Source organism: Hibiscus syriacus, unplaced genomic scaffold, assembly GCF_006381635.1.
Source record: "Hibiscus syriacus cultivar Baekdansim isolate YM2019G1 unplaced genomic scaffold, ASM638163v2 tig00111238_pilon, whole genome shotgun sequence".
NCBI classification, from domain to species: domain Eukaryota; kingdom Viridiplantae; phylum Streptophyta; class Magnoliopsida; order Malvales; family Malvaceae; genus Hibiscus; species Hibiscus syriacus.
This window is the reverse complement of record NW_024063030.1, coordinates 2,219,966-2,244,688: the sequence shown is the minus strand read 5'-3', so window position 1 is coordinate 2,244,688 and position 24,723 is coordinate 2,219,966. Positions and strand designations below refer to the sequence as shown.

The 24,723-nt window shown below is 34.1% G+C and overlaps 2 protein-coding genes across 2 annotated transcripts; one reads left to right on the top strand and one right to left on the bottom strand.

Annotated features, from left to right (window-relative positions):
* The first annotated feature begins 13,250 nt into the window (after nucleotides 1-13,250).
* LOC120157014 (NADPH--cytochrome P450 reductase 1-like) lies at nucleotides 13,251-17,979 on the top strand. The gene is made up of 17 exons (XM_039168276.1): nucleotides 13,251-13,695; nucleotides 13,792-13,851; nucleotides 13,937-14,013; nucleotides 14,133-14,190; nucleotides 14,318-14,438; nucleotides 14,783-14,852; nucleotides 14,943-15,137; nucleotides 15,224-15,316; nucleotides 15,493-15,718; nucleotides 15,807-15,890; nucleotides 15,976-16,127; nucleotides 16,428-16,524; nucleotides 16,688-16,837; nucleotides 16,920-16,997; nucleotides 17,104-17,226; nucleotides 17,364-17,477; nucleotides 17,884-17,979. The coding sequence occupies exons 1-17, from the start codon at nucleotides 13,336-13,338 to the stop codon at nucleotides 17,962-17,964; spliced, it is 2,139 nt and encodes a 712-aa protein (XP_039024207.1). The 5' UTR covers nucleotides 13,251-13,335; the 3' UTR covers nucleotides 17,965-17,979.
* Nucleotides 17,980-19,282: 1,303 nt separating this feature from the next.
* LOC120157016 ((DL)-glycerol-3-phosphatase 2-like) lies at nucleotides 19,283-23,992 on the bottom strand. The gene is made up of 6 exons (XM_039168278.1): nucleotides 23,878-23,992; nucleotides 22,843-23,067; nucleotides 21,775-21,835; nucleotides 21,467-21,614; nucleotides 20,688-20,767; nucleotides 19,283-19,677 (listed from the first exon to the last, which is right to left on the bottom strand). Exons 1-6 carry the CDS (start codon nucleotides 23,945-23,947, stop codon nucleotides 19,551-19,553), a joined length of 711 nt encoding a protein of 236 aa, XP_039024209.1. The 5' UTR covers nucleotides 23,948-23,992; the 3' UTR covers nucleotides 19,283-19,550.
* Between the last annotated feature and the right edge of the window lie 731 nt (nucleotides 23,993-24,723).

Here is a 24,723-nt window from a genome sequence, read left to right as displayed (position 1 = left end):
GTACAGATTATAGGACTTTCCATATATCGATGTTGTTTTAACCATTTAAAATAATATTCAGAGATACAACCTAAGTTGACTACAATACTGCATTGAACCGATCAAGTTAAAGTTGATGAGCTTGCACATGATATAGTGATTGGTTGTCGAATTGTCAAGTCTAATCAAAGACTTGTTTCTATGAAGTTTTCCTATAAGACAATTGTTTTCGTGCTGGCTTTAAGTATATGCCATTAAACCCTAAGTGGTCTCTATGCTATCAATATGCTTAATGTTTTCTTTTGTCTTTTGCATTATCTGACAATTTTTGTTTGTTTAACTTGTATACTTCTCCTTGTACAAAAATTTTGATCACATCTCATTAGGTTGCCCCTTCTGTCCTCTCCCCCTACATTAAAATATTTTGAAATGCATTTCAGTTGTATTCCAGTTTTTGCTTTCCACGTTACTCATAAATTAACCTTATGTTTTCATAGTTCCTTTTGCATGTTAGTGTTCTCTCATAGCCAGCAGCCATACAATCTGTTGGTAGAGTGCTAGACTGGTAGTTCTAGTGGCTAGGGAGATCAAACTCTGGCAACCTCTCTCTCTCTATATATATATATATTGGTAAAAGAAAAACGCTCATATGCTATACTTTCTTTCTGTGACAGGATAAGGGTTCTGTTCTGTTCTGAGCTTTGATTTGAGCCTTGTATTGCTGCTCAACGCAATAACCTCCTGGCTCGAGGACTTGTTCCAATGGGGATGTGCTTTTTTATTTAACCTTAAATTTTGGGGAAACTCGATGCATAAAGGTATATACTGTCAACATGATTTCAAAATTTTGTGCAGGTAGATTGAAATTTCTGGAGTAATAGTGTAGTCATCCAAGTTGTAGATGATGATGAAAGCTTAGGAAGAGTGGAGGTATTAAATTGTAGATTCTTTGCTGTGTTAGCAATTAGCATTTGGTCGTCCTTGCATAAATATCTATCACATGAAACGCTCGATATTTGGATGATAAGACATTTTTGTGATTCGTTGGCTTTTATACTGGCCGAGCCATTAAATAGGGAGGGGGCTAGTAGATGCATTGGCTTCATCGTTTTCCAATTTCATTTGGTTTGTGGTTTATATATCCCCTTTCATGTCAGTGGAGGTATCCTTGCGCAAATATCCATCAAATGCCTTTGTCTATGTTGATCTATTTCATGCTTATGTGCTGATTTCCTCTTTCCATTTATTTCTGTCTTTCATAGTTCGATGCTGCAAATTTGAGGAAGCAGCTTAGATCGAGCTTTAAGGAAAGTGGTGGATCCGTTTTACTTCTGGCAATATTCAGGCATTAGGTCCTCTCCAGAAATTCATTCTTGCAAAACCGGAATAGGATTCTTCGGAATATACTTAGCCATTTGCATCAAGCTCGAACTTCCTTCTTGGCAAGATTGCTGCATTAATAGTATCTGGTTAGTTAGGTTGCACATTTGCCATTAAAATGGAATCCATTGCTATGCTTTAAAGGCCCAAAATAATAGTTGGAAAGCACATTGGGAGAGTGACGGCTTAATTCCTTGCATCTATGGATGCTGCATGCTGAGGTTCCAACCCATAAATGGCTACCATTTCTGTTGCTTTTCTTTCGGCTTAAAGCTAAAAACTTTCGGTGGAACTAAGAACTCTGCTTTCATTTATTGATTTTAAGTTTGTTAAAAAGAACTCTATTTTATATTCGAGATTTATGATTGTTCTATCAAGAGTATCATATGCAAAGCTTAAACTTAAAGTTTCTTTATATTATATTTGGGAACTTGTCTTTTTTTTTTTTTGAACAATTTTTGTCTAAGGGAAAGAGAGATAAATTTTGTTCGTAATGGGTATAGAACCCAAAACTTAAGAGATACGAGAAATGTCAACTAAGAACTTTTAATCATATGATCTAGAGATTACTAACTTAGCTTACATTTCAAATATATATTTAAGCACGTCCACCGTTAGTCATAAATAATATGGTTAGATTCAACTCCCTCGGCTATTTAAATTTGACGAAGTTGTCGTTTTGGGGTCCAATTGATTTTATCCATGTCAATGGATACAGCCATGAATCATAGAGTTTGATTCTTAAGTCTGTTGGTTTAGGGTCCACTTGCACGTCCATCCATTTATTGCTTTAATTTGTCAAACACGGACACTTTTATTAGTCAAATCTCTTGGGCTCCATATTAAAACTAAAAACCCAATATCTTACTATTTGATTACAATGGGCGAGTAATCTTTTAAACTGAAAATAAGCAGATAATTTGGAAAGGAAAGTCATGCTTTTAGTGACGTTTGGTCAAGTTGTAGAAATTGACTTTGTTACCGGCGTGAACACTTGGCCTTCTTCCATGTATAATATCTGTAATTTATACTATAAAAATGAATTGTGAAAATAAACGTATATATTTGCTTATTATATTTTATTTTTTGTTATAACTAGTAATATGATTAACTCAATATGAATTAGACATATACTTTCATTTTTTAAATAAAATAAAATGAATTAAAAATATGTCGTGTTAAAAATTAATTGATTTTGTTAATAATAGTTGGTTTAGTGGGATGATATATTAGATTGTTCAAATAAGGTCAAATGTTCGAATCTTAGCTATTACGAATATAGTAAATTGAGTTGGGAAGTTCGCTCACATAATGGGTCTCTACAAGATCCAATCTGATTTAATCAATTAATAGATTGAATATCATTAGTTAATTCAAAAAATAATAATAATTTATTTTAATTTGATTGTTGAAGTGATTTATAAATAGTTTATAGAATATATTATGAAAAGTACAAAAAATAAATCAGGATATAAAGTTTTTTTTAATATTTTAAATGGTTATAAGATAGTATTTGTTTAAATTTTTTTAATTATTAATAATATGTACACAACCGCTTTAATAAAAGATTTTTAGGAAGAATAATAAAACATTTAAATAGTTTAATATATGTATGAAAAAAAAAGTTGAATAAAATATTTAAATCGTGAATTATATAAAAATCTATATTAGGAACTTACAATGAGATTCTTTCAATTTCACATTAAATGTATTTAAAGGACCTCGGGACTTATGAACAAATTTTTCTTTTCTTTTTACGTCTAACACTTTAAAATAGGTATTTATGTTGTACGACAATCTTAATATAAGAATAAGAAAATATCATATTAGAAATATTATTTTTTTAACATTTTTGATAAAGCGATACCTATAACATTATTTATTTTACTCGAAATATTAATTCCGCTACCTAATTTTTTGTAGAAAAAAATAACATTTTAGGTAACACTTATTATTAATATTTTCGGTAAAAAAGATAATATTTTAAGTATTGATTTACTAAAAATGTTAAACATTTTAGGTAGCATTCAATATTATCACTTTCGGTAGAAAAAATAATATTTTAGATAACGTTTTAATAATAATATTAAAAAATTATTAATATTTTCGATAATACTTTTACTGTATATTAATGTTACGGTTGCCTTGGACATCTTTTAAATAGCCGGCAAGAAAGAAATATTTTCTTTAAGATATCTGATGTAATGCGTTTGTCAGTCCAATTTGATTTTTGTGAAATTATCTCATTTTATTGTTAGTAAAGATACTTCTAAAATACATTTAAAAGTGTATTGATTATGTAAGACTGACAAAAAACTGCTACACAAATTAATTTAAATTTTAATTAAAAGACAGAAAATAATAAACCTAAAATAAGATGTAATTTTAATACATATTTTTACCGACATGGGTTGCTTTAACGCTTAGGTAAAAATATAAATTTGAGTCACCGATAATCACATTTGATTCCTTAAAAATATATTACATATATTATTAATAATTTACCATTATTTTTGCCACAAATTTGTAACATAAGACACCTATGATCTATATAAAATTTATAGGTTAATTTATCGTTAATATTAGTATCATAAATTGATCGAATATCGTTTTAGTTAAAAATAATTAAAAATTTATTATGGGTTAATCAAACGCTACATAATTGTTAGTTTGAGGGTCTAATTATCTAAATATCATTCTAAAAAAATATGACAATTTTTATGAATTTTATCTAAAAAATAAAATAATATTTATCTAAAGGTAAACTATACAGCAATGGAGAATATATTTAGTCACTCAATAAATATCTATTTTAATAAATAAATTTAAATTTTTTAAAAAATTATAAATAAAATTATTAATTTTAAATTATTATAAAATAATATCAATATAGATTTATTGATATAAATTGGACGAGTCAAGAATCAAGCAAAATTATACATTTTAGGTCTAAAAAAATTTGTACAAGATAATTATTATAAACACAAAAGTTACATGAGGACAAACAAAAAGGTCATGAGCTCGAATATATTGCAAGTCTCGAGCACAATTGTCTATTGCATCAAAACTGGGTAAATTATACAAATGGTCACTTATGTTTTGCATCAAAAATGGATAAATTATACAAATGGTCACTTATGTTTGAGTAAGTTTTTGTTTTCCCTACTAAAATTTCAAAAGTTAGTCACATTATCAATATATAACAAAATGTCACTAGCATTGTCGATTTGTAACAAAATGCTCACTTAATATTAACGGTCGTTAATATGAGTGACAAAAAGCTAATGTGGCATGTTAATCGGTTGATCTGGTATTGTTTTTGCCGCGAAGATAATTGATCGACTTCCTATCCCCTCTACAGTCACCGTCTCCAAATTCATAGCTGAAGACAACGCCGACCTCGTGTCGTCGACGAAAACGACCGAGTTCTTGTCCACATCCAAATGGAACCTCCCGGGAGCGAAAAACGAACAACAAGACAAGAAAGGCCCAGAGAAAACTTGAGAAGTTTTTTGCTTTCTAAACCACGCCCAATATGTGCAAATATACTGTACAAACATCGACAAGAAGGTGATTTTACGCAATGCGTGTTACTCAAGATGATGTTAAACTCTTCTTCGAAATAGTCTGTGGGGAGGTTTGTTAGGGTTTTTACATAACTGATACCGTTTGATTATAATTTTACTTTTCTGACACCGTTTGACCAATATTTCCAGAACTAGCACCCTTTCTGCTGAGTTGGCAAAGGCGCGTCCCCGGGGGCGCGCTTTACCCGTGTTTTTCGCTGAGTTGGATGCCACGTGTGAAAGGCGCGTCCCCGGGGACGCGCCTTTGCCAACTCAGCAGACACGTATTTTATTATAATAAATAGTTTATTTTTATTATTATTATAAATTAATAATATATTATGTAAAATGTTTCGATTATAATGTAAGAATTATCAAGTTTCGAGTATTTTTGATTTTGATTATCGATGTATTAATTTTATCAGTTAATTATTTAAATGTTATCAATCAATATAGTCATCTCATATCAATATTTAACGAAAATATTGATGCATAAGTTAATAAATTAGTATAATTACATATTTAATCTTCAAGACTTACATATTTTATAAAATTAGTCTTATTGAAAATTTAATTTAATAAATTTAATCATCTAATCAGAACATGAAATGTGTCATCGTATACATAAATTTTTTAATAACTTTTAATTTGTTTAATTTAATATTTTTCTCTACTTAGAAGGTGGAATTATTATTATATTTTAAAAAAAAATTATAACTAAAAATTAAATATTATATAAATAAATATATTAAATATATTTATGTATTTAAAAGTTAAAAAAATTATTTAGGTGTACATACATTGACAAATTATATAAATGCAATAACATTAAATTATTAGAAATAAAAACATTCATTTAAAAACTTTAATTACATAAGAGTTAACGGTTATATGATGATAACAGAGCTGGACATTTTTTTCTATTGTGCCCGATGTTTCTACAATGCCCACATCGTTTTGTTCTGTTGACTTCTCCCGAATATCCATATCACAATGTATTCTAGTAGATTTTGGACGACCTGAGTCCCTCAATAGCAATGGATCTGGTACAATTGTAAGCCAAGTTTGAATCTCATTTGGGTCTCTTTCGTTTCCTATGGGCGGAAACTCAAATTCATATACCTTGAAAACTTGTGAAAGTTGGTATACGGGATCAACATAATTTTTGTAGTCCAAATGCGAATGTGAGCAAGCAGCAATGACATGAGAGCATGGATATTTGAGTGCTTGAAAGAAACCACAATCGCACCACCTCTCTTGCAGATTAACTCTGAAAGAGTTAGCTTCAATCCCTTGCAGCGGACGTGGCATTTCGGTTACACGAAACAATTCACGGGTGCGAGAAAAATTTGTAACTAACATCCCATTTGATGTAGCCACTTTTTCTGTAAATCGGCTACTAGTCTTGGGTGGTAAATATGTCCGTTTTGCATCCAAGTAAGAGCTTGTCCACCGAGTTTTGCAAAGAGTTGACCCAAACGAAAATAAGTCGTTTTGACCAACGTCGTGACTGGTAAATGACGCACCCCCTTTAAGGTTGAATTTATTGCTTCAGCCAAGTTTGTTGTCATATGACCATAGCGATACCCCCCCGTCATATGCATTTGTCCACATTTCTTTGCTGATGTCCATAATGTACTCGCACCCCTTCTTATTTTTGCCAAACAGCTCTTGTAGCATCGACTCAAACCTTTGAGGTAAGAGTTCGTAACCTAAGCCATTAGGAATATGTAATAGTTAATATGAAGTATAAATAAGTAATAAGAAATTGATAGAAAAATTGGGAAAAAGTAACATACCCATCCGCACGACTAACTGACGTTCATCGTTCTTCTTGTATTTTCCGTAATAGTTTGCAGCAATATGACGGACACAATAACGATGTTGAACATGTGGAGGTCTATACATTGTACCCAAAGAGTCCATTGCTGCTTTTATCCCGGCTCCTCGGTCTGAAATAATGCATAGTCGTTCCCTGGTGACAACATGTAAACGTAAATTTTTAAGGAAAAAAGCCCAAGACTCAGTGTCTTCTCCTTGAACGAGGGCAAACGCAACAGGAAGAATATTGCGGTTTCCATCTTGGACCACAGCCAATAATAAAACTTGCTTGTATTTCCCATACAAGAAAGTACCATCAATTTGGACAATTGGTTTACAGTACTTGACTGCATTAATACACTGAGGGTAAGTCCAAAAGACTCGGTAAAATTGGCAGCGATCGCGAACCATTCGATCATTCACGTAATGATGTTGAGTTTCGAACTCAACAATTGTCCCAGGATTAAGTCTTTGCACAACATGAAACCAATTGGGCAGCTCGTTGTAAGAGGAATCCCATTCGCCATGAAGTTTGCAAATGGCATTCTGTTTTGCCAACCATGCTTTTTTATATGAGACAGTGTACCCATATTGTGACTGTATAGCAGAAATCAACACTGCAACAGCTATATGAGAGCTTTGCTTCACAATGGGCATGATTGCTTGACAAATAATGTTGGAGTCCAAGTTGGGATGATCCTGGTTTATACCTGTTGCACATGTATGAGGACCGTTGTATCTGGTTAGTTCCCATAAGTTGTTCTTCCTCTTCCTCTTTGATACACGGACCATCCATTGACATCCGTTGTGACGTTGGACGCAGTAGCAGACATATTTCTCCGTGTTAGATCGATCAACTCGGGACTGAACTGAGTTACGAATATTGTAACTCTTTATTGCCATCATTGCTTCCTCCTTCGATGCGAACTCCATTCCAATATGTAAATTACCGTCATTGACTGATGATTGAAGTTCATAGTTGCCAACATCAGGAAGATCTGGAAATTCAGGCTCATACATTACATCATAATCAGCCTCATACATATGTGCAGGAAGTTCGGCTGGTGTTGTATTTATCGGAACGTCATCCTCGTCATCATCAGAATGTACGTTAAACTGTGGTGAGTCAGGTTCAACGAATAATCCCGTTTCAGCACCATCTGCACCTGGCTCCCGAAGAGGTTCTTCTGGTGGAGATGAGGGTTCCTCCGATAATCCAATGTTGAGGTCAAATAAGTTCCCACTTGCATGTCCTCCCCTTGAACTTGAGGCCATTGTATCATGTGGGATGTGAATAGACTGTCGTCTCGTTGGCATTTCCATATGTAAGTCGAAAACATTGGCAGATGAATGTCAGCCCCTTGAAGTAGAAGAGATGTTGCCATATGGATTATTGGTGAAGCCACGTGGGTTGAGATCATAAGCAGTTGCAGATGAATGCCTTCCTATTGAACTTGATGGCATGGTATATGGCGTTGGATCCGCCATTAATGATGTGAAATCATTACAGATAAGTTGTGTCGGGCTATCAACTTGATCAGTTTGATATGCAATGCCAAAGTGAGAGGAATATGAGAGACCACGAGTTACACGAACCTCAATAAAAGTGGCATACATTTCAATAAGAGATTGTGAACTCCCCATATGAGCATCAACCATCATAGAAACATCATCATCGTTTGAAAGCTGAAATGATGTATACGTGAGCGGAAAAAGTTCAGTAGGAAATCTGTATTGAAGTGAAGATAGTCTTCTCTGGCCTGCTACACGAATCTTTAACGAAATTTTTGTGATTAACTCCTCAATTGTGATTTCTCTTCAAGGTTAAGGGGATATAATGATCTGACTCAAAAATAACCCCCTCTTCAGCTTCCTTAATTTCTCCATCATACAAAACAACAGCAGAAAGACGACTCATTTTCAGAGAATTTGAGAATTTAGAGTTTGGGAATTTGAGAATTTGAAAGATTGTGAACTGAAGTTTGTTTTGAAAGTTATAATACGTTGCATATAATAGTGTCTATAATCGGTTCACTATTCACATGAAGGCGCGTTCCCGGGGGCGCGCCTTCCATTATTTCGTCAGAGAATATTATCATTGCCCTATTATGTCATTCATGTCCCTCGGGGACACTAGATATATCAGTACCTATTATTTCACTATTCACATGAAGGCGCGTTCCCGGGGGCGCGCCTTCCATTATTTCGTCAGAGAATATTATCATTGCCCTATTATGTCACTCATGTCCCTCGGGGACACTAGATATATCAGTACCTATTATTTCACTATTCACATGAAGGCGCGTTCCCGGGGGCGCGCCTTCCATTATTTCGTCAGAGAATATTATCATTGCCCTATTATGTCACTCATGTCCCTCGGGGAATAACTTAAATTTAACTTCTTTTGAAAGTTCAACAAGTTAAGAATAACTTAAATTAAAACGTTATGTGAAGTTTGAATAAATTAGATAAATGTTATGGATAAATTGAATAAATGTGAAGTGATAAGTTGATTGTGACATTGAAATTGTATGGAATGAGCATTGAAATGTGACATTGAATAAATTGCCAATTCACCCCCCTCTTGGTTGATTACGTCGATCGATGAACTCAACATAAGTTGATTTTAATGTATACGTTTTAATATATATGTTAATGATAAAATCATATGTATGGATAAATTTAATTTCAATTTAAGTATTGTGAACTATAATTGGAATATAACTTTTAATTTCGAATACAATTGGAATATTAAGTTGAAATTTAATGTTAAATTTCGAATACTATAATTTATATTTTAAATTTAAATTTGAATAATATTATTTTTATTTTTATTTTAAATTTCGAATAATATAATTTGTATTTTAAAAACATTTATCAAACATTTAATGTTAAATGTGAATAAAAAATAACATTAAAAAATATGTATGTAACAACCATGAAACATTTAAATAACATAACCAAATTACATAAAATTCTGAAATTTAATTATTTAAATAACATTAAATATAACTGGATCACCGATGTCGTCTTCTCGAATGAGTTCCACATGGCGGTGGTTGCCTATTTTCTTCGTGGAACTTGTTCTTCAGTCTCCTCATCTTCACTATCATCATCAGCAGCATTTTCTTCATTTGGTGTAGATGACGCTGAAGGGGCTGAAGGGCCTGTATAAAATAACGACCTTGGAGGAGTGCTAGTAACAATCCCACCGCTCCCCGGGAACTGTGGAAACATTGGCATCGATGTATGTGATCCAGATGAAGATTGAGGTGTCTGCGGAGAAGCACCACCAGCCAAATAAGATGCATATGAAGCATATGCTGGATCATTAAACATAGTCGTATATGCACCTCCATATGGTATAAAACCCTGCGGGCTAGGCATGTAACCTGGCGGGCTAGGCATGTAACCTGGCGGGCTAGGAATGTAACCCTGCGGGCTCGGAATGTAACCCTGCGGAGATGGCATATAAACTGGTGGGCTTGGCATATGAAGTGGAGGGCTGGGCATGTACCCCTGCGGCATCGACGAATAAGGATGTTGTGGTGGGACTGATGCAGAACCGGTAGCGCCTTCTCTCCGTCCACGCGTCGGGGAGACGATGATATTGAGACGGTTGACGTCTTTCTCGGCGCAACAGCATTTCGTTTTCCATTATAACTGTAGACAAAACAATATAATTAGCAAAAAAATTAATAATTCTAAATAAATAATAATTATATAAATATTATTTTAATAAAAAAATAATATTTACATAAATATATTAATATAAAAAATAATAACTATTTAAAAAAATACTAACATAAAAATAAATTTCTTACCACTAATAACAAATTTAAAACTCAAATAGTTGGAGAATTTGAGTTATATAAGAGAGGAGAAGATGATTTTGGTGTGAAGAATGAGTGAGGGTTGAGGGTGTTTATATAGGGGAGGAGGAGGGGTAGTTAGGAAAAACGGATGTGGGCATTTATGACATTTAATGGAAAGCGCGTCCCCGGGGACGCGCCTTTCACACGTGGCATCCAACTCAGCGAAAACACGGGTAAAGCGCGTCCCCGGGGACGCACCTTTGCCAACTCAGCAGAAAGTGTGCTAGTTTTGGAAATATTGGTCGAACGGTGTTAGAAAAGTAAAATTAAAAACAAACGATGTCAGTTATGTAATTTAGCCGGTTTGTTATTCTATCCACTCTCGAGTTCTGTTTCTTCTATATATCGTGGGGATGCATTTAAAGGGACATCTTTACTAGTGTACGTAGGTTTATCGCCTGAGGTTGTTGGGGGACTATTAACATTCATATCGCATTGCTTCCGTTGAATTTGTAATGGTGACTGTTCTTCCTCTTCGTTAATGTAATATTATTTTCTACATGGCTGAACATATTTTCCCTAAAATTACTAATGATGTAAAGATTAACCAGGTTATTACTAATGATATAAAATATGCTAAAAGATATTGTTGATCAACAGAATGATGTGTGTTTATTACTGTCGAAGTGCAATTAATGAAAGTGGTTTCGAACGAAACTAGAAACGATATTGTGAATTATTTCTTGATAGTTGCCTCTCTTTGGCTATTAAACCTACACGGACTTATCGGAGATATAATCCAAGTTTCAAACCGAGTTTAAAGTTTGGATCCAATAGTTATCTTTCTCGTATTCACATGGAGGCAGAAAGCGCGATTATTGCTCTCAACTGCAGTGGTGTGGTTCTGGGATCGTTGCCTATAAGTTCAGATTCCTGATTATCCCATCAGTTATCAGAACGATCTGCACATTTCTTTTTCAGAATTCTTTTTTTTTTTCTTCGCCATAGTTTCTCTCCAAATCCACCCAGTTCTCGTCGAAAAATTCCAAACGACGGGACATAACACTTTATTCCCGGGAATGTAGACCAGATTTAGGTCGTTTTCGACGACGAAACAAGATCGACGGAGACTGTTATTGTGGAGAGGTGAAGAAGCCGATTAACTATCTCATGTGGCAAAGACAATGCCAGATTAGTCGGTTAACAGTCGCATCAGCTTTGAGTCACCCCACTAACAGATGCTGATGTCGAGGGATTATTTTGTTACAAATCAAGAATGAATGACTAATTTATAACTTTTGAAACTTCAGTGATAAAAATAAAAATTTACTCGAATATAAGTGACCTTGTATAAGTTTACCCTATTAAAATAGATAAAAAAAACATGAAACATTATTAGATAAACTCGACTCACCGCGTCACCTTTAATATCAACCAATAAGATCCATCAAACTTATTTTCTTCTGAGTTAAATCTTTACATATAAATAAGAAATAGATAATTATTCAAAAATTATTTTGAAATAAATAAATAACTAAAATCACTGATGATGTGATAAATCGATCCAATCTAATAATTTATCTACAAATATATAAACACGTTACCTGTATACGGTCTGCAGAACACATGGGGAACTCCAGGCTGAGGGAGTCCGTCAAACATAAGAAAGTGAAATCAAGCACGCCCAAGCAAAAATAATAAATAAACAAAAGAAATTCAGGCAGCCAAAAAAAAAAAAAAACCGGTGCCTGCCAGTGCTACCCATTCCACAAACTTTACTCTTACTTTGTAGGATAATCTACAAATTTGGTACTCCAATTAGTAGTCTATTCTGTTTTGATCACTTAACATCATTATTTTATTTCAAATCATACCTAATATTCTATCATTAAAATTAATAAAATTGTTGACATGACTTTATTTTAAAAAAAATCAAATGATTATATGATATTATCTCAAAGTGATACGTTAATATCATTGTTAATTTTTTAACGGTGGGTGAATAATATTTATTTGCAGGAATTACTTCCTATTACAGACGCGCATATAAATGACTACATATAAAGACTGTTCAACTATGTATTTATTTATTTATTTATTTATTTATACATGCATGATATTTTATCTTTATTTTTAATTTTTTTGACTGTCGGAGGTCTTCCACGGAAATTACTCTCATCCTGGTGTTGGGGGCAACCTACTAACCTACCTCCCCATTATCCAATTGCATATGGGAATAGGGTTTTGTTGTTGTTGTTGTTGATCAAAATAGAACTAAAGTGATAGTTGAGATACTGAACTTATAATTTACCTTATTTGTTATTATATTCTGGAATTTTCTATTCCAAAAATGAAAGGGAATGGGATCCGAGTGATTGGATTTTGTGAATCGAAAAGGATATCATTGTCCAATGAAGGCTTAAAAGCCGAATAATAGTGTTTTTTTTTAATAAAAAAAATTTGTTAATAAAAAATCAATTTAAAATTTAACCATGGTTAACATAGGTGTTAGGTGGGTTTGACTGATCTGGTTTGGTAGGCGGTGTTGTGTTGGCGCTAGCTACCGTCACTCCCTCCATTTTCTAAATGCTCAATTTCTGAGTCTTGCCTCTCCCCTTTTTAAGTTTAACCCCTCAAACAATTCTCTTTCACATCGCAACTCTCTCAACTACCACCGAACTCCATATTTTCTTTTCATTTCAAGAAACCGAGAGAAGTTGTCTGTCCCACGTCGATTCTTGTGCATTTTTGCACTTGCTCTGTTCTCAAATCAAATGGATTCATCGTCTTCTTCTTCTTCCGATTCCTTGAAAGTTTCGCCTCTGGATCTCATGTCGGACATAATTAAAGGCAATATGGACCCTTCCAACGCTTCCTCCGATTCTGCTGCTGAGGTAGCCACCATTCTATTCGAGAACAGAGAGTTCGTTATGATTTTAACTACCTCCATCGCTGTGCTCATCGGCTGCGTCGTCTTTTTTGTCTGGCGTAGATCCGCTTCTCAAAAACCTAAACAACTTAACCCTCCTAAGCCTTTGATCCTTAAAGAACCCGATCTCGAAGTCGATGATGGCAAGAAGAAAGTCACCATCTTCTTCGGTACTCAAACCGGCACAGCCGAAGGCTTCGCCAAGGTTCCACGTTATATATATATTCATTCCCTTTTTAAATTCTCTTACTTATTTTTCTTGATCATTTATTTTCTTAATATATATTTTTTCAATACTCAGGCTCTAGCCGAGGAGGCAAAAGCACGGTATGAAAAGGCAACTTTTAAAATTGTAGATTTGGTAAGTCTGAGTTCGACTTTTCTGTTATGGATTCGAAATTGAATCGGTGGTTTTAACCGTTGATTTTTTTTTGTACTACAAATAGGATGATTATGCGGCGGATGATGATGAATACGAGGAGAAAATGAAGAAAGAGAGCTTGGCTTTCTTCTTCTTAGCCACGTGAGTTATTTCGAATCACACACACGTATATATATTGCTAATTATATTAGTACCTTTTGTATTTGTATATTGATTGGGAATTTTGTTCTGATGATATGGTTAATTTGTTGATATTGTAGTTATGGAGATGGGGAGCCGACAGATAATGCAGCTAGGTTCTATAAATGGTTCACTGAGGTAAATTTTAATTGTAATTAGTCAAACACCATATTTGTTTGTTTGATATTAGCAAATTGTGATAATTTGCTGTTATATAGAGATTTTTCTAATTAGCTATTATTGAAATGCGTGGTTTGGTATTTAGGGAAAAGAGAGGGGAGAATGGCTTCAGAACTTGAAGTATGGAGTTTTCGGCCTTGGTAACAAACAGTATGAACATTTTAACAAGGTTGCAAAGGTGGTTGATGAGATCCTTATTGATCAGGGTATACTTGTTTTTTTCCTTCTATCTTCCCCCTGCTTATATAAATGAGTTCGGTTTTTTAATTGTATTACTTTTTGTCTTAATGGCTTCTTATATGAAGAATGTGTTGATGTTTGCTAAATATTTTGTTTTTACTTGAACTATGATAATGCTTATCGGAGTGTGCATTGCTTGCTCAAATGGATTTTGGAGTTAAAATATCATAAATATTATTTAATTCAGTAAATTGCAATAATGTACATGTATTTAGTTGGGTTGTTATTTAGTTTGCTTCATATTCATCTTCATCTTGTTTTCACCAAATCTGTCCCCTATTCGCTGACATTCCTCATATGATATTTGCAGGAGCAAAGCGCATAGTTCCTTTGGGTCTGGGAGACGATGACCAGTGCATGGAAGATGACTTTACAGCATGGTACTAAGAACTTCAGCACTGTTTTGAATCAGAAGGTTGTTCAGTTTTTTTTTCCCTTTTATCATTTATTGGACTATCTTGCTTTTCTAGGCGTGAATTAGTATGGCCCGAGTTAGATCAGCTTCTACGTGATGAAGATGATGTGACAACTGGTTCTACCCCATACACTGCTGCTGTTTTGGAATACCGTGTTGTATTTTACGATCCTGTAGATGCACCCCTTGAGGAGAAGAAGTGGAGTAATGCAAATGGTCATGCTTTTTATGATGCTCAACATCCATGCAGGTATGCTAGAATATTTTTTTCCGGATGTCCCATTTTTTTTATATGATTCTTTGATAATTCTGACCTTTTCCCACCATAACGTGAAGGTCTAATGTGCCTGTGAGGAAGGAGCTTCATACTCCTGCATCTGATCGTTCTTGCACTCACCTTGAATTTGACATTGCTGGCACCGGACTTTCGTAAGTTGCTTTCTTGAGTCTTCGGCTACTGGATTGGAATTTTTTGGTGTTGCTATAATGCCACCTCCCCCCTGTTATCCTCATTTTCTAATACTAGATGCTGAGTGCAGCTAGCTTTAACTTTTCTTTTTTAACATCATAGTGAACTGTCTTCTCATAATTGTCTTCCTTTTCAGATATGAAACTGGGGATCACGTTGGTGTTTACTGTGAGAACCTTGATGAAGTTGTAGATGAAGCATTGAGTTTATTGGGTTTATCACCAGACACTTATTTCTCTATTCATACTGATAAAGAGGATGGTACGTCACTTGGTGGAAGCTCTTTGCCTCCTCCTTTCCCACCTTGTACTCTGAGAACTGCACTGGCACGAAATGCTGATCTTTTGAGCTCGCCAAAAAAGGTTAGACTAATTATTTTATTGATAAACATAATAACGGTCTTCTCTCTGTGAATAAAAACGCTAATTCTTTAATGAATTCCACTTCCAGTCTGCCTTGCTTGCTTTGGCTGCTCATGCCTCTGATTCAACTGAGGCCGATCGACTAAGACATCTTGCATCGCCTTCTGGAAAGGTAAGAGGAATGAATTTATATAACTATTGTTACCCTATTTTTCTGCTTATTTGTATACCGATACATCCGGCCTCTTATTACACAGGATGAATATGCACAATGGATTGTTGCAAACCAGAGAAGCCTCCTTGAGGTCATGGCTGAATTTCCTTCAACCAGGCCTCCACTTGGTGTTTTCTTTGCAGCTGTTGCTCCAAGGTTGCAGCCTAGATATTATTCAATCTCATCCTCACCAAGGTAATATTATTTATCTTATCTTCTGTGTCTTTGGCCTTGCAAGAGAAAAATTCTATTGTGTTATTTGGCTCCATTTTGGGGTGATGAATCTCATCTCCAGATCAGTTGCGTGTAGTAGTTTACCTCTTGAAGAAAATGACACATCATGATAAGATCATGACGGAGTTATCAAATTCAGCATTGTTTTTTGTAGCATTTCCAGCATTAGCGTCCTTCTAGTCTCTCCATTTTTATGTCTTATTCTAATTCTAATATTTTTAATATACATGCACATATTAACCTTCCATAATCATGCTTCAGGATGGCACCTTCTAGGATTCATGTAACTTGTGCATTGGTTTATGAGAAAACGCCAACAGGTCGTATTCACCAAGGAGTTTGTTCAACTTGGATGAAGGTACTCCTAATATTTCTGGTACTCATTTATGCACAGTCAGGAAGGCTCAAAGTTTTAAGTTATTTTCAGGAGAAAAATGATATCTGCTTCCTGATTGATACCCCATTTGCATCCGTTATTTTCTCTAGTCTAATAATGCAAAATTTCTTTCCTTAAAATACAGAATGCTGTGCCCTTGGAGAAAATCCAGGACTGCAGCTGGGCACCCATTTTTGTCAGGCAATCAAACTTTAAACTTCCTTCAGATACTAAGGTGCCCATTATTATGATTGGCCCTGGTACTGGATTGGCTCCTTTCAGGGGATTCCTTCAGGTAGGTTTTGTCATATTTTCAAGGTTCATCATGTTTGGGCAAATTTTATAAACTAATTATCTCTTCTTTTTTTCTTTTTCAGGAAAGACTTGCCCTAAAAGAAGCTGGCGCAGAACTGGGTCCATCCGTATTGTTCTTTGGTTGTAGAAACCGGCAAATGGTAAGTCAAGCAGTTTCCAGTCCTATGATTAGTTTTATATCTCCAGTGGGTTTAGGGATACATTTGTAGTCTAAACTAGGAAGTTTAATTCAACATTTGCTTTCAGGATTACATTTATGAAGATGAACTCAACAACTTTGTGAACAGTAGTGCACTTTCTGAGCTTGTGGTTGCCTTTTCACGTGAGGGACCTACCAAGGAATATGTGCAACATAAAATGATGGAGAAGGTACTGGACATATTCACATACCACAAATTGTGGGTTAGAAGCTTGCCGAAATTGTTTATTTTGACTAGTTGTACGGTTCAGTTCTCCTACCATTATTTTCATTTGATGCTCTGAAACACGTGTCCCCTTCTTTGCAGGCCTCAGACATCTGGAACATGATTTCACAGGGAGGTTACCTATATGTGTGTGGTGATGCCAAGGGCATGGCCAGAGATGTCCATCGAACTCTACACACTATTATGCAAGAGCAGGTGTGTTTGTTGTACATTTATCTGCGATTATACATACATATAACTGCTAATATGTGAGTGCCAGCCTGCCCTTTCGTTATTTTATATTCCAAAGCTCGGAATATTTTGCTTTCTCAAGTAGAAAAATGTCACATTCATGGGGTGGATAGACGCAAGGTTTTATGTTAGGGGTGTGAACTTAACAAGTTATATTACAAATTTAGGGGTGCGAAATTAGATCATCAATAGAAAATACTTAAAAACTATATGAGAATTTGATATTGTCAGAGGTGCGACGGCATCAACACCTCCCTCTGTCAATCCTTGGTGGTTGGTTCCCTCTTTAATATTGATTGGAAGAATTAAGATATTGAGTTTGTTGTTTTCCGAAGTGGGTGGACCAACTTTGTTGCGTATTTCATTGCAGGGATCACTAGACAGCTCAAAGGCCGAGAGCATGGTGAAAAATCTGCAAATGAGCGGCAGGTATCTACGTGATGTATGGTGATGATTACTATGAAAATAGCCCCCAAAAAAAACATTATAGAAAGTCATATTGTTTGGAGGGAAGAAAGTGGTGAGAAGGGTATTACCATATGTGGGGTTGAATGGGTGGGTGGGAATTCAATTTATTGTGCATCAAAGTTAAAGAAGTGATGTAATTCTTTTTTGAAGTGTTGAAAAATTTTGTACGATGTAATATTTTTATCTAAAAGACATAATGTAACCGGGAGTATAGTAGTGGTATTGGAGTGTCGTAAGGAAAGATCCGGCAGGTCGGTTCAAATGACCTAGCAAAGTGGTGTTGATGACCCTAAATGTTATTTGGTAGGTAATTTTGAAGTTTGGAATCGTAATCCTCAACTCAATGTTTCATTCACCACCGCCCTTAGCATTAATAGAAAGACGTTCTGTTAAATTTTACCCATATCTCGAGTTGGACATAACATAAAAATAATAATGTTATAATTTAAAATATAATTTTAATATTTTTTAAAACTGAATTGATATCTAATAAATTTGTAATATTAATTTAATCAATGGTTTAAAGTTAATAGATAAATTGTTCTAGAAAACAATAACTAATTAAAAGTATACGTTCAGTCCTTAATCTTGTAAAATTAAAAGGCTCTGGTTGATAGGATATTGTTATTTATATTTTTAAATGGTGAGATTTTCAAAATATATATTTTGATTGATTATGTAAAACTTATAAATCTTCAAATAACAAGATATTTAATGATGAAAGGATAATATGACATCCAAATGAAAACAATTAACATCAGTAAAATATCATATTTTGATTGAAACAGTAAGAGAGTTGACAGCAAAAGATAAATAAAAATAACAAATGATAGAGAAATAACCATGAGCTCGTGACCTGAACCTGAAGTGTGATCGGTTGTTGTGAAGAACGAGCAGTGAAACACGTTTATGGTAGATCACCTCTTCCCATGTTTGCCTCACGTTTTTTATTGTCACTGTCATCACCCATAACGCTTTGGCAGGCAAGGTTTGTGCTTGTCATTCTTTCGGATTAACAATAATCAAATTCAATTTAATTTTCTTCACGTCATTTTATATTTGACCAAATAATTAGATCTAAAACTATAATAAATAATTATTTACTAAAATTTCTAAAAGTTTTTGAAGTTTTTCTTTATAAATGAATTCAAAATTTGTATTATATTTTAATTGATATTTTAAAAATAAAAAATGTTATATATTTTATTTGTGAAATTATAAAATTTCCAACATAATAATTATTTCCTTTTAATTTTATCTGGAGAAAATATATATAATCCGTTGTGACGGGTCTTAAATCTAAAATTATAGAGCAAGACATGCACCTTCCATTTGCAAGGAGTACGTTCTCATCTTTTCCCGAAAAGCAAAACACTTGCTTGTTAACCCTTTTCTATTATAAACCATAAATGGAAGGAAAACAATTCGTAATAGTCCAGAGATTAACGTCTAAAGCGTTGTAAGCTCATAAGCATATAAATAATGTCTTAAACCAGACAATGATCAAGGTGTGAAATCTGATCGGTTTAGGGTTCAAACCCCTTTCAATTAGGTGCTGGAGTTTAAGGTTTATGCATTTTCAAAGGCAGGCAAACCCCACTCACTTGGGTTGAAATCCAATAAGGAGCTCAGAACTTGGTCTGCTATAGCGTGGTGGGAGCTGTCCAGTCTTGGATCTGGAACCATTACCACATTCCTACAGTGTGTCACAGAAAAAAAAAACATTAATACGAGGGAATTCGATGGAAAGCTAAGCAAGCTATAGAAGTCTAAAAGCTAAAGGATCAGTTAAATTAGGGATATGTCTTGACCTCAAAAGAAACGAACTAAATGCTTTGCAAACAGACGAACATATCAACCCATTGTCAAGAGCAATGACAGGAACTTCAAGCCTCATCAGAAGCCAAAAAAAGGCTAATGGTGTTAGATGACTGACATGTTCCTATACAAACTAAAACTACATCACATATACAAGTATGTCGCATTTCTAAAACCAGGGGAACATTACAATGATGTCCCAACTCATTAACCACTAGTATTATAAAGCTAAAGAATATCTACAAAAGGTTGAAATGTACAGATAATCTCCCCAATATAGAATCTTAACCCTGGAATTTGATCCAAAGATCAAATACCCGGTATTGCTAAAACTGACAAAGCTATATAGAACCTTATCAATGCATTCTTTAAAGAGAAATTTCGTGCCACGAGTTTAAGCTCCATTTGGTATTAACAGTTCTGCCTCCTTACTAGTATCATGATCCTGTTGATATGCTACAAGAATAGTAAGCCATACATCAACCATTAAGGAATTAATCAGCACATCATGCATCATTCCGAACTTAGATAGATATCACTGAGTTTTGTGATAGAACAGATAACCCTTCCTTTTACCGCTTTATAGAACCAATGGAATTAAGCAAACATTTAATGCCATCGTCTCCACCATAAAAGGAAAAAAGGAGTCCTGATCCTAGCATGCCAAAGGCCTGTCATCTATTCCGTAGGCCAAAAGTTCAACTATCAAAGGCCATCAAGAATTTTGAGACTTATAGAATAAAGAGGTTATTTTATATGAAATTAACCCAAACAGCATAAAAATAACAGAACTAATCAAATTGAGAATACAAAAAGTAAAACTTAGAGCATTAAATCTACGGTAATCAATTGTATTAGTTAATCAATAAAAAAAACAAGTTTACTTACATCCCAGCATTTTTGGCAGCTTGAGCTCCTGCAGGTGCATCTTCAAACACAAGAATTTTCTTGGAATCTATAGGCACAGCCTGTTAATACACAATTTATCCATCAGTTTTTATATAACTTGATCTTGGACCGTTTCAAAGGCAACATAGAAAGGTCGCCACTGAAACAAGACAATTCAGCATGTTTGCATTGAGAAAACTGGGGATAACTCGAATTTGAAAGGAACTGGAAAATACCTCTAGCAATAGAATAAAGTAAGAGAATAAAAACTGCCACTTATATCATTTTATTAAGCACTATTTTAGTTTCTTCAAAAGTTGTGATTCTTGTGAACATTAAGATTTTTCAATCAATTTCTGAAATGAGGTCAGCCTAGGAAAATAAGCTCCATTTGCAATTTGTCATAGGTTCAAGCTAAAGAAATAAACTCCTAGGAAAGCATGGTAGTGCTAAAAAAACAGACAGTCCCTAGATTCTGTAATTCATGAACTGCATGCACTAGGCAGCCCTTTGTTGTTTTTGAATATGACACTTATGTTCATTAATGGTGAATATTAAATTCCAAATGATCTCGAATTGTCTTTCTCTGTGTGTGTTAGTTCTATCAAATTCAAACAAGCAAAGGGTACTATGTTCACCAAAAGTCATTTTCATATGATTATTTCTTACTTTGCTTTACTTCTCATATAACTAAAACACCAAGAAAATAATCTTTATGCATGTCCAACCACAAGTTAGCATTGTCAAGTACATTAAGAGAACATGGATTGATATCATACCTCAAACCTTCTAGCGGCAGCTAAGAATACATCAGGTGCTGGCTTCCCTTTTTTAACTTCTGGATCATCACCAAGAACAATATGATGCATGAGTTTAAAAAGCTCACCATGTCTTTGTGTTTTTAGCTCAAAGTGCCGCCTGTGGCTTCTGCAAAATACATCTTGTAAATGATGCTTGCATGGCACTTCAATAGTTTAAACAATTTCATTAAGGAACTCAAAGTTCATTCACACTTGTGTATAAGCTCCATGTTAAGTTTTGGGTAAAGAAATTAAAGGGAATAAGAAGGGAAATAACAATTGCTTACCCAGTTGCCAAGCAAATTGGTACTCCTTTTGCATGTAAATTTTCAATCAAACGGCTAGCCCCTGGAATAGGAATTTACAACAATTTATTACTTAATTCAGTTGCAAAATATAAGAAAAAGAAAATAATAATAATCTACAAACTAAGCCTATTGCTACACCTTCCCCTTTTGGCGCACAGTTTCATACAATAACAATCATCAAATCACTTTTCTTTTACAAGACTTCAAATATTAATAAAATTTCATTGCTAAAAGTAGAATGGCGGCTTCAAACATGACTGATTCTCACAAGTAGAATCCTTAAAACTAAATTCTAAGTTATCTTTGTGTGAGAATAATAGAATTTCTTTCCTCCATTTTGCACCATGTGCTACTAGCTATTGATTAAATCTCCTTTATAGCATATAATTTATATTTCAAAGTTTTATATAAATTATATAAAAAATGGTCTGGTAAATTTGGCAACAACAACAACAAAAAGTGAATCCTTGGACATAGCTTTATGGCTCAAAAAGTCCTTTTTTTTAGAAAAGGAATCAGAAATCATGGCGATGCTTAATTAAGCTGTTTAAGACAACCATAACTAACATGAAAATTGTGTGCAAGGGTCCCATATTCAGTTTCTTATAAGTTTTTTTAAACTTTCATTTCACTTGAGAGAAAATTAAAAAAAAAAACACACACACACACACACAATATTTAAGAAATATTTTTCTAATTTCCTTAAATTAAAAATGGTTTCTACATGAAAAAAATAACAAACCATTTTTAAATTACTTTGATAAGAAATATCGCCCTGACATCAATTAAAGTGAATAAAAGAATCGCCTATTGGAATTTTAACTCATACGAAAGTTGAATTATGATACATAACCGTGACTGCTACATAATCATTAGAGCAAAATCATTGCATTGAAGATAAGGAAATAATGTGTCTCTCAGAATACAATTAAAAAGGCCAATGGAAATGTGCCTTTGGATTAATTATTATCTCCTCCAAATAATAATAAGTTAAATAGAAAAGTTGTTGATCGATAATTTATGGATAAATGTTCGGGGAAATAAAACCTGGCATGAGCTCACTAGTTGGAAACAAACTTTGTAGCATTGACTCTCTTTCTACAAGGAAATCCTCGGCTGAAAGAGAATCACTGATCCCAGTCTCTTCAACAAAGACACGAGCTGCTTCTATTGCTTTCATCCCCATCATTTTTGCCTTGAGAGACCAATCAAAAGTTTTATTAAATCTAGAAAGAATCTTTTCCTGGACTTCAGTGTAGAACTTCTCTGTGTCTGCAGAAGACAGTAGCAGACACTTGATCAGATGCTAAGTTCGTTCTAGAAAAGTTTTTCTATACCAAAACATTTAATTGTACAATATGTAGATGTGAGTGCAACTCCCACAAAACCTTAAGAAACAGTGAACATAAGGTGAAACAGATAATAATCAAATAAAACGAAAGGGATTGCATATGAATGACAAGTCATAGATCAAAAGTATAACAAAACCATAAAACCTAACTGTGAGAAATGATTGCACAAATCTGACATAATGTCAAAGTAAAGAGAAGTAATGGTTTAGCATCTGATGCATTGGACTAAATTAGCAGTTTCTTGTGCCTTGCTTGGGGGGAAAATACTTGGATAAATCACAGTACATGACAGAATAAAGATTAAAACATTTTCAGTAATCAAGTATTGAGCCTAAATAGCTACTACAGAGTAGAAGGAACCACATTTCTTTAACTGCCCTGATATTCGGCCACGCCTCTTCCAATAAGATGAAATGTTATATAATAATTATAATAACACGGCCTCATTCATTTTTTACACGGGAATTGAAAAGGATGAGATGGAAACAAAATATCAGATCGGACAGAAAAATCTAAAACTTGGTTAAATTTAGTTCCTCACTTCCTGTAGTTAATTTAAACCAAAAGCTTAGCTCAGTTCATCCATGTAATCATCTATGAGAACTGACATCCAAAACATCTGGGATTGAGATCCAGATAACTAAAACTCATCCCCTATACCAGACTGCGATCTCTTCGTCAGAGAAAAATAATATGGAAAGAAAAGAGCGAATGCAGGGAGTGGAATTACCAAGTAAGAGACCGTCCATGTCGAAGATGACTTGAGTAATGATGGGTCTTTTGACTGAAACATCTGCCATTGCAAATCAATTGCGGTTTTGAGAGTGCGTGTTTGCTTTACTAGTCTTCGCTCAACGCAAAGTTTATAGAATAGGGACCGCGTAATCTCTATGGCATATGCCTTCCACCCATACCCATACCCATACCCATACCAATGGAGCTCAAAAATTTTCAATCTGCGACTGGGCCTTCGTTTAAATATAAAGGAAGGGCCTCTTCATTTGGATGTTTTATACCCAATGCGATCAAATACTTTTTTATACATATTGATAAATACAATACATTATTTATTCAAACAATCTAAAACCAATTAATTATGCACGCTCATATCCCTGTCAACGCTCGAACCGCATGTATTGTTTTAGGTACTAAATTGACATGTCGCATTTTATTTTCTAAATTTGGTTATTTTTAGTTATATAAATTAGCTAACCCTTATTCTCATACGTAATGGGTAAGGGGGAGTTAGGATAGTAAGATGTCCCCAACTTCCGTGAGAGACCTCCAAATTATGAAATGCTTTCCGTGAGACTCGATCCCACGACCTTAAGGTTAAGAACCTTGTGCTCTACCAACTGAGCTAAATGATCATTTTTAGTTATATATTTTTAGTTTTAAATTTTTTATGTTGATTCAAGCGGTAATAATTAAATATATCAAGTAAAATTATACCATAATTTTTGTATTATGTTTAAGTTATAAATTTGATTATTATTTTTTAGTTTGATTGTTTTACATCCTTATAATTTATTCATATTTTCTCGTAATCGTTTCGGATTAGACTCGATATATCAAA

Bases quoted from the DNA above. Each gene is read 5' to 3' on its own strand.
- LOC120157014 (XM_039168276.1), top strand. From the start codon at position 13,336: ATGGATTCATCGTCTTCTTCTTCTTCCGATTCCTTGAAAGTTTCGCCT. The intron at 15,719-15,806 runs GTTAGACTAATT...TTCCACTTCCAG, and splicing joins TTTTGAGCTCGCCAAAAAAG to TCTGCCTTGCTTGCTTTGGC. The intron at 16,838-16,919 runs GTAGGTTTTGTC...TTTCTTTTTCAG, and splicing joins CTTTCAGGGGATTCCTTCAG to GAAAGACTTGCCCTAAAAGA.
- LOC120157016 (XM_039168278.1), bottom strand. From the start codon at position 23,947: ATGGCAGATGTTTCAGTCAAAAGACCCATCATTACTCAAGTCATCTTC. The intron at 23,068-23,877 runs GTAATTCCACTC...TGTCTTCTGCAG, and splicing joins CATGGACGGTCTCTTACTTG to ACACAGAGAAGTTCTACACT. The intron at 20,768-21,466 runs GTATGATATCAA...GTGTATTAACAG, and splicing joins CTGCCGCTAGAAGGTTTGAG to GCTGTGCCTATAGATTCCAA.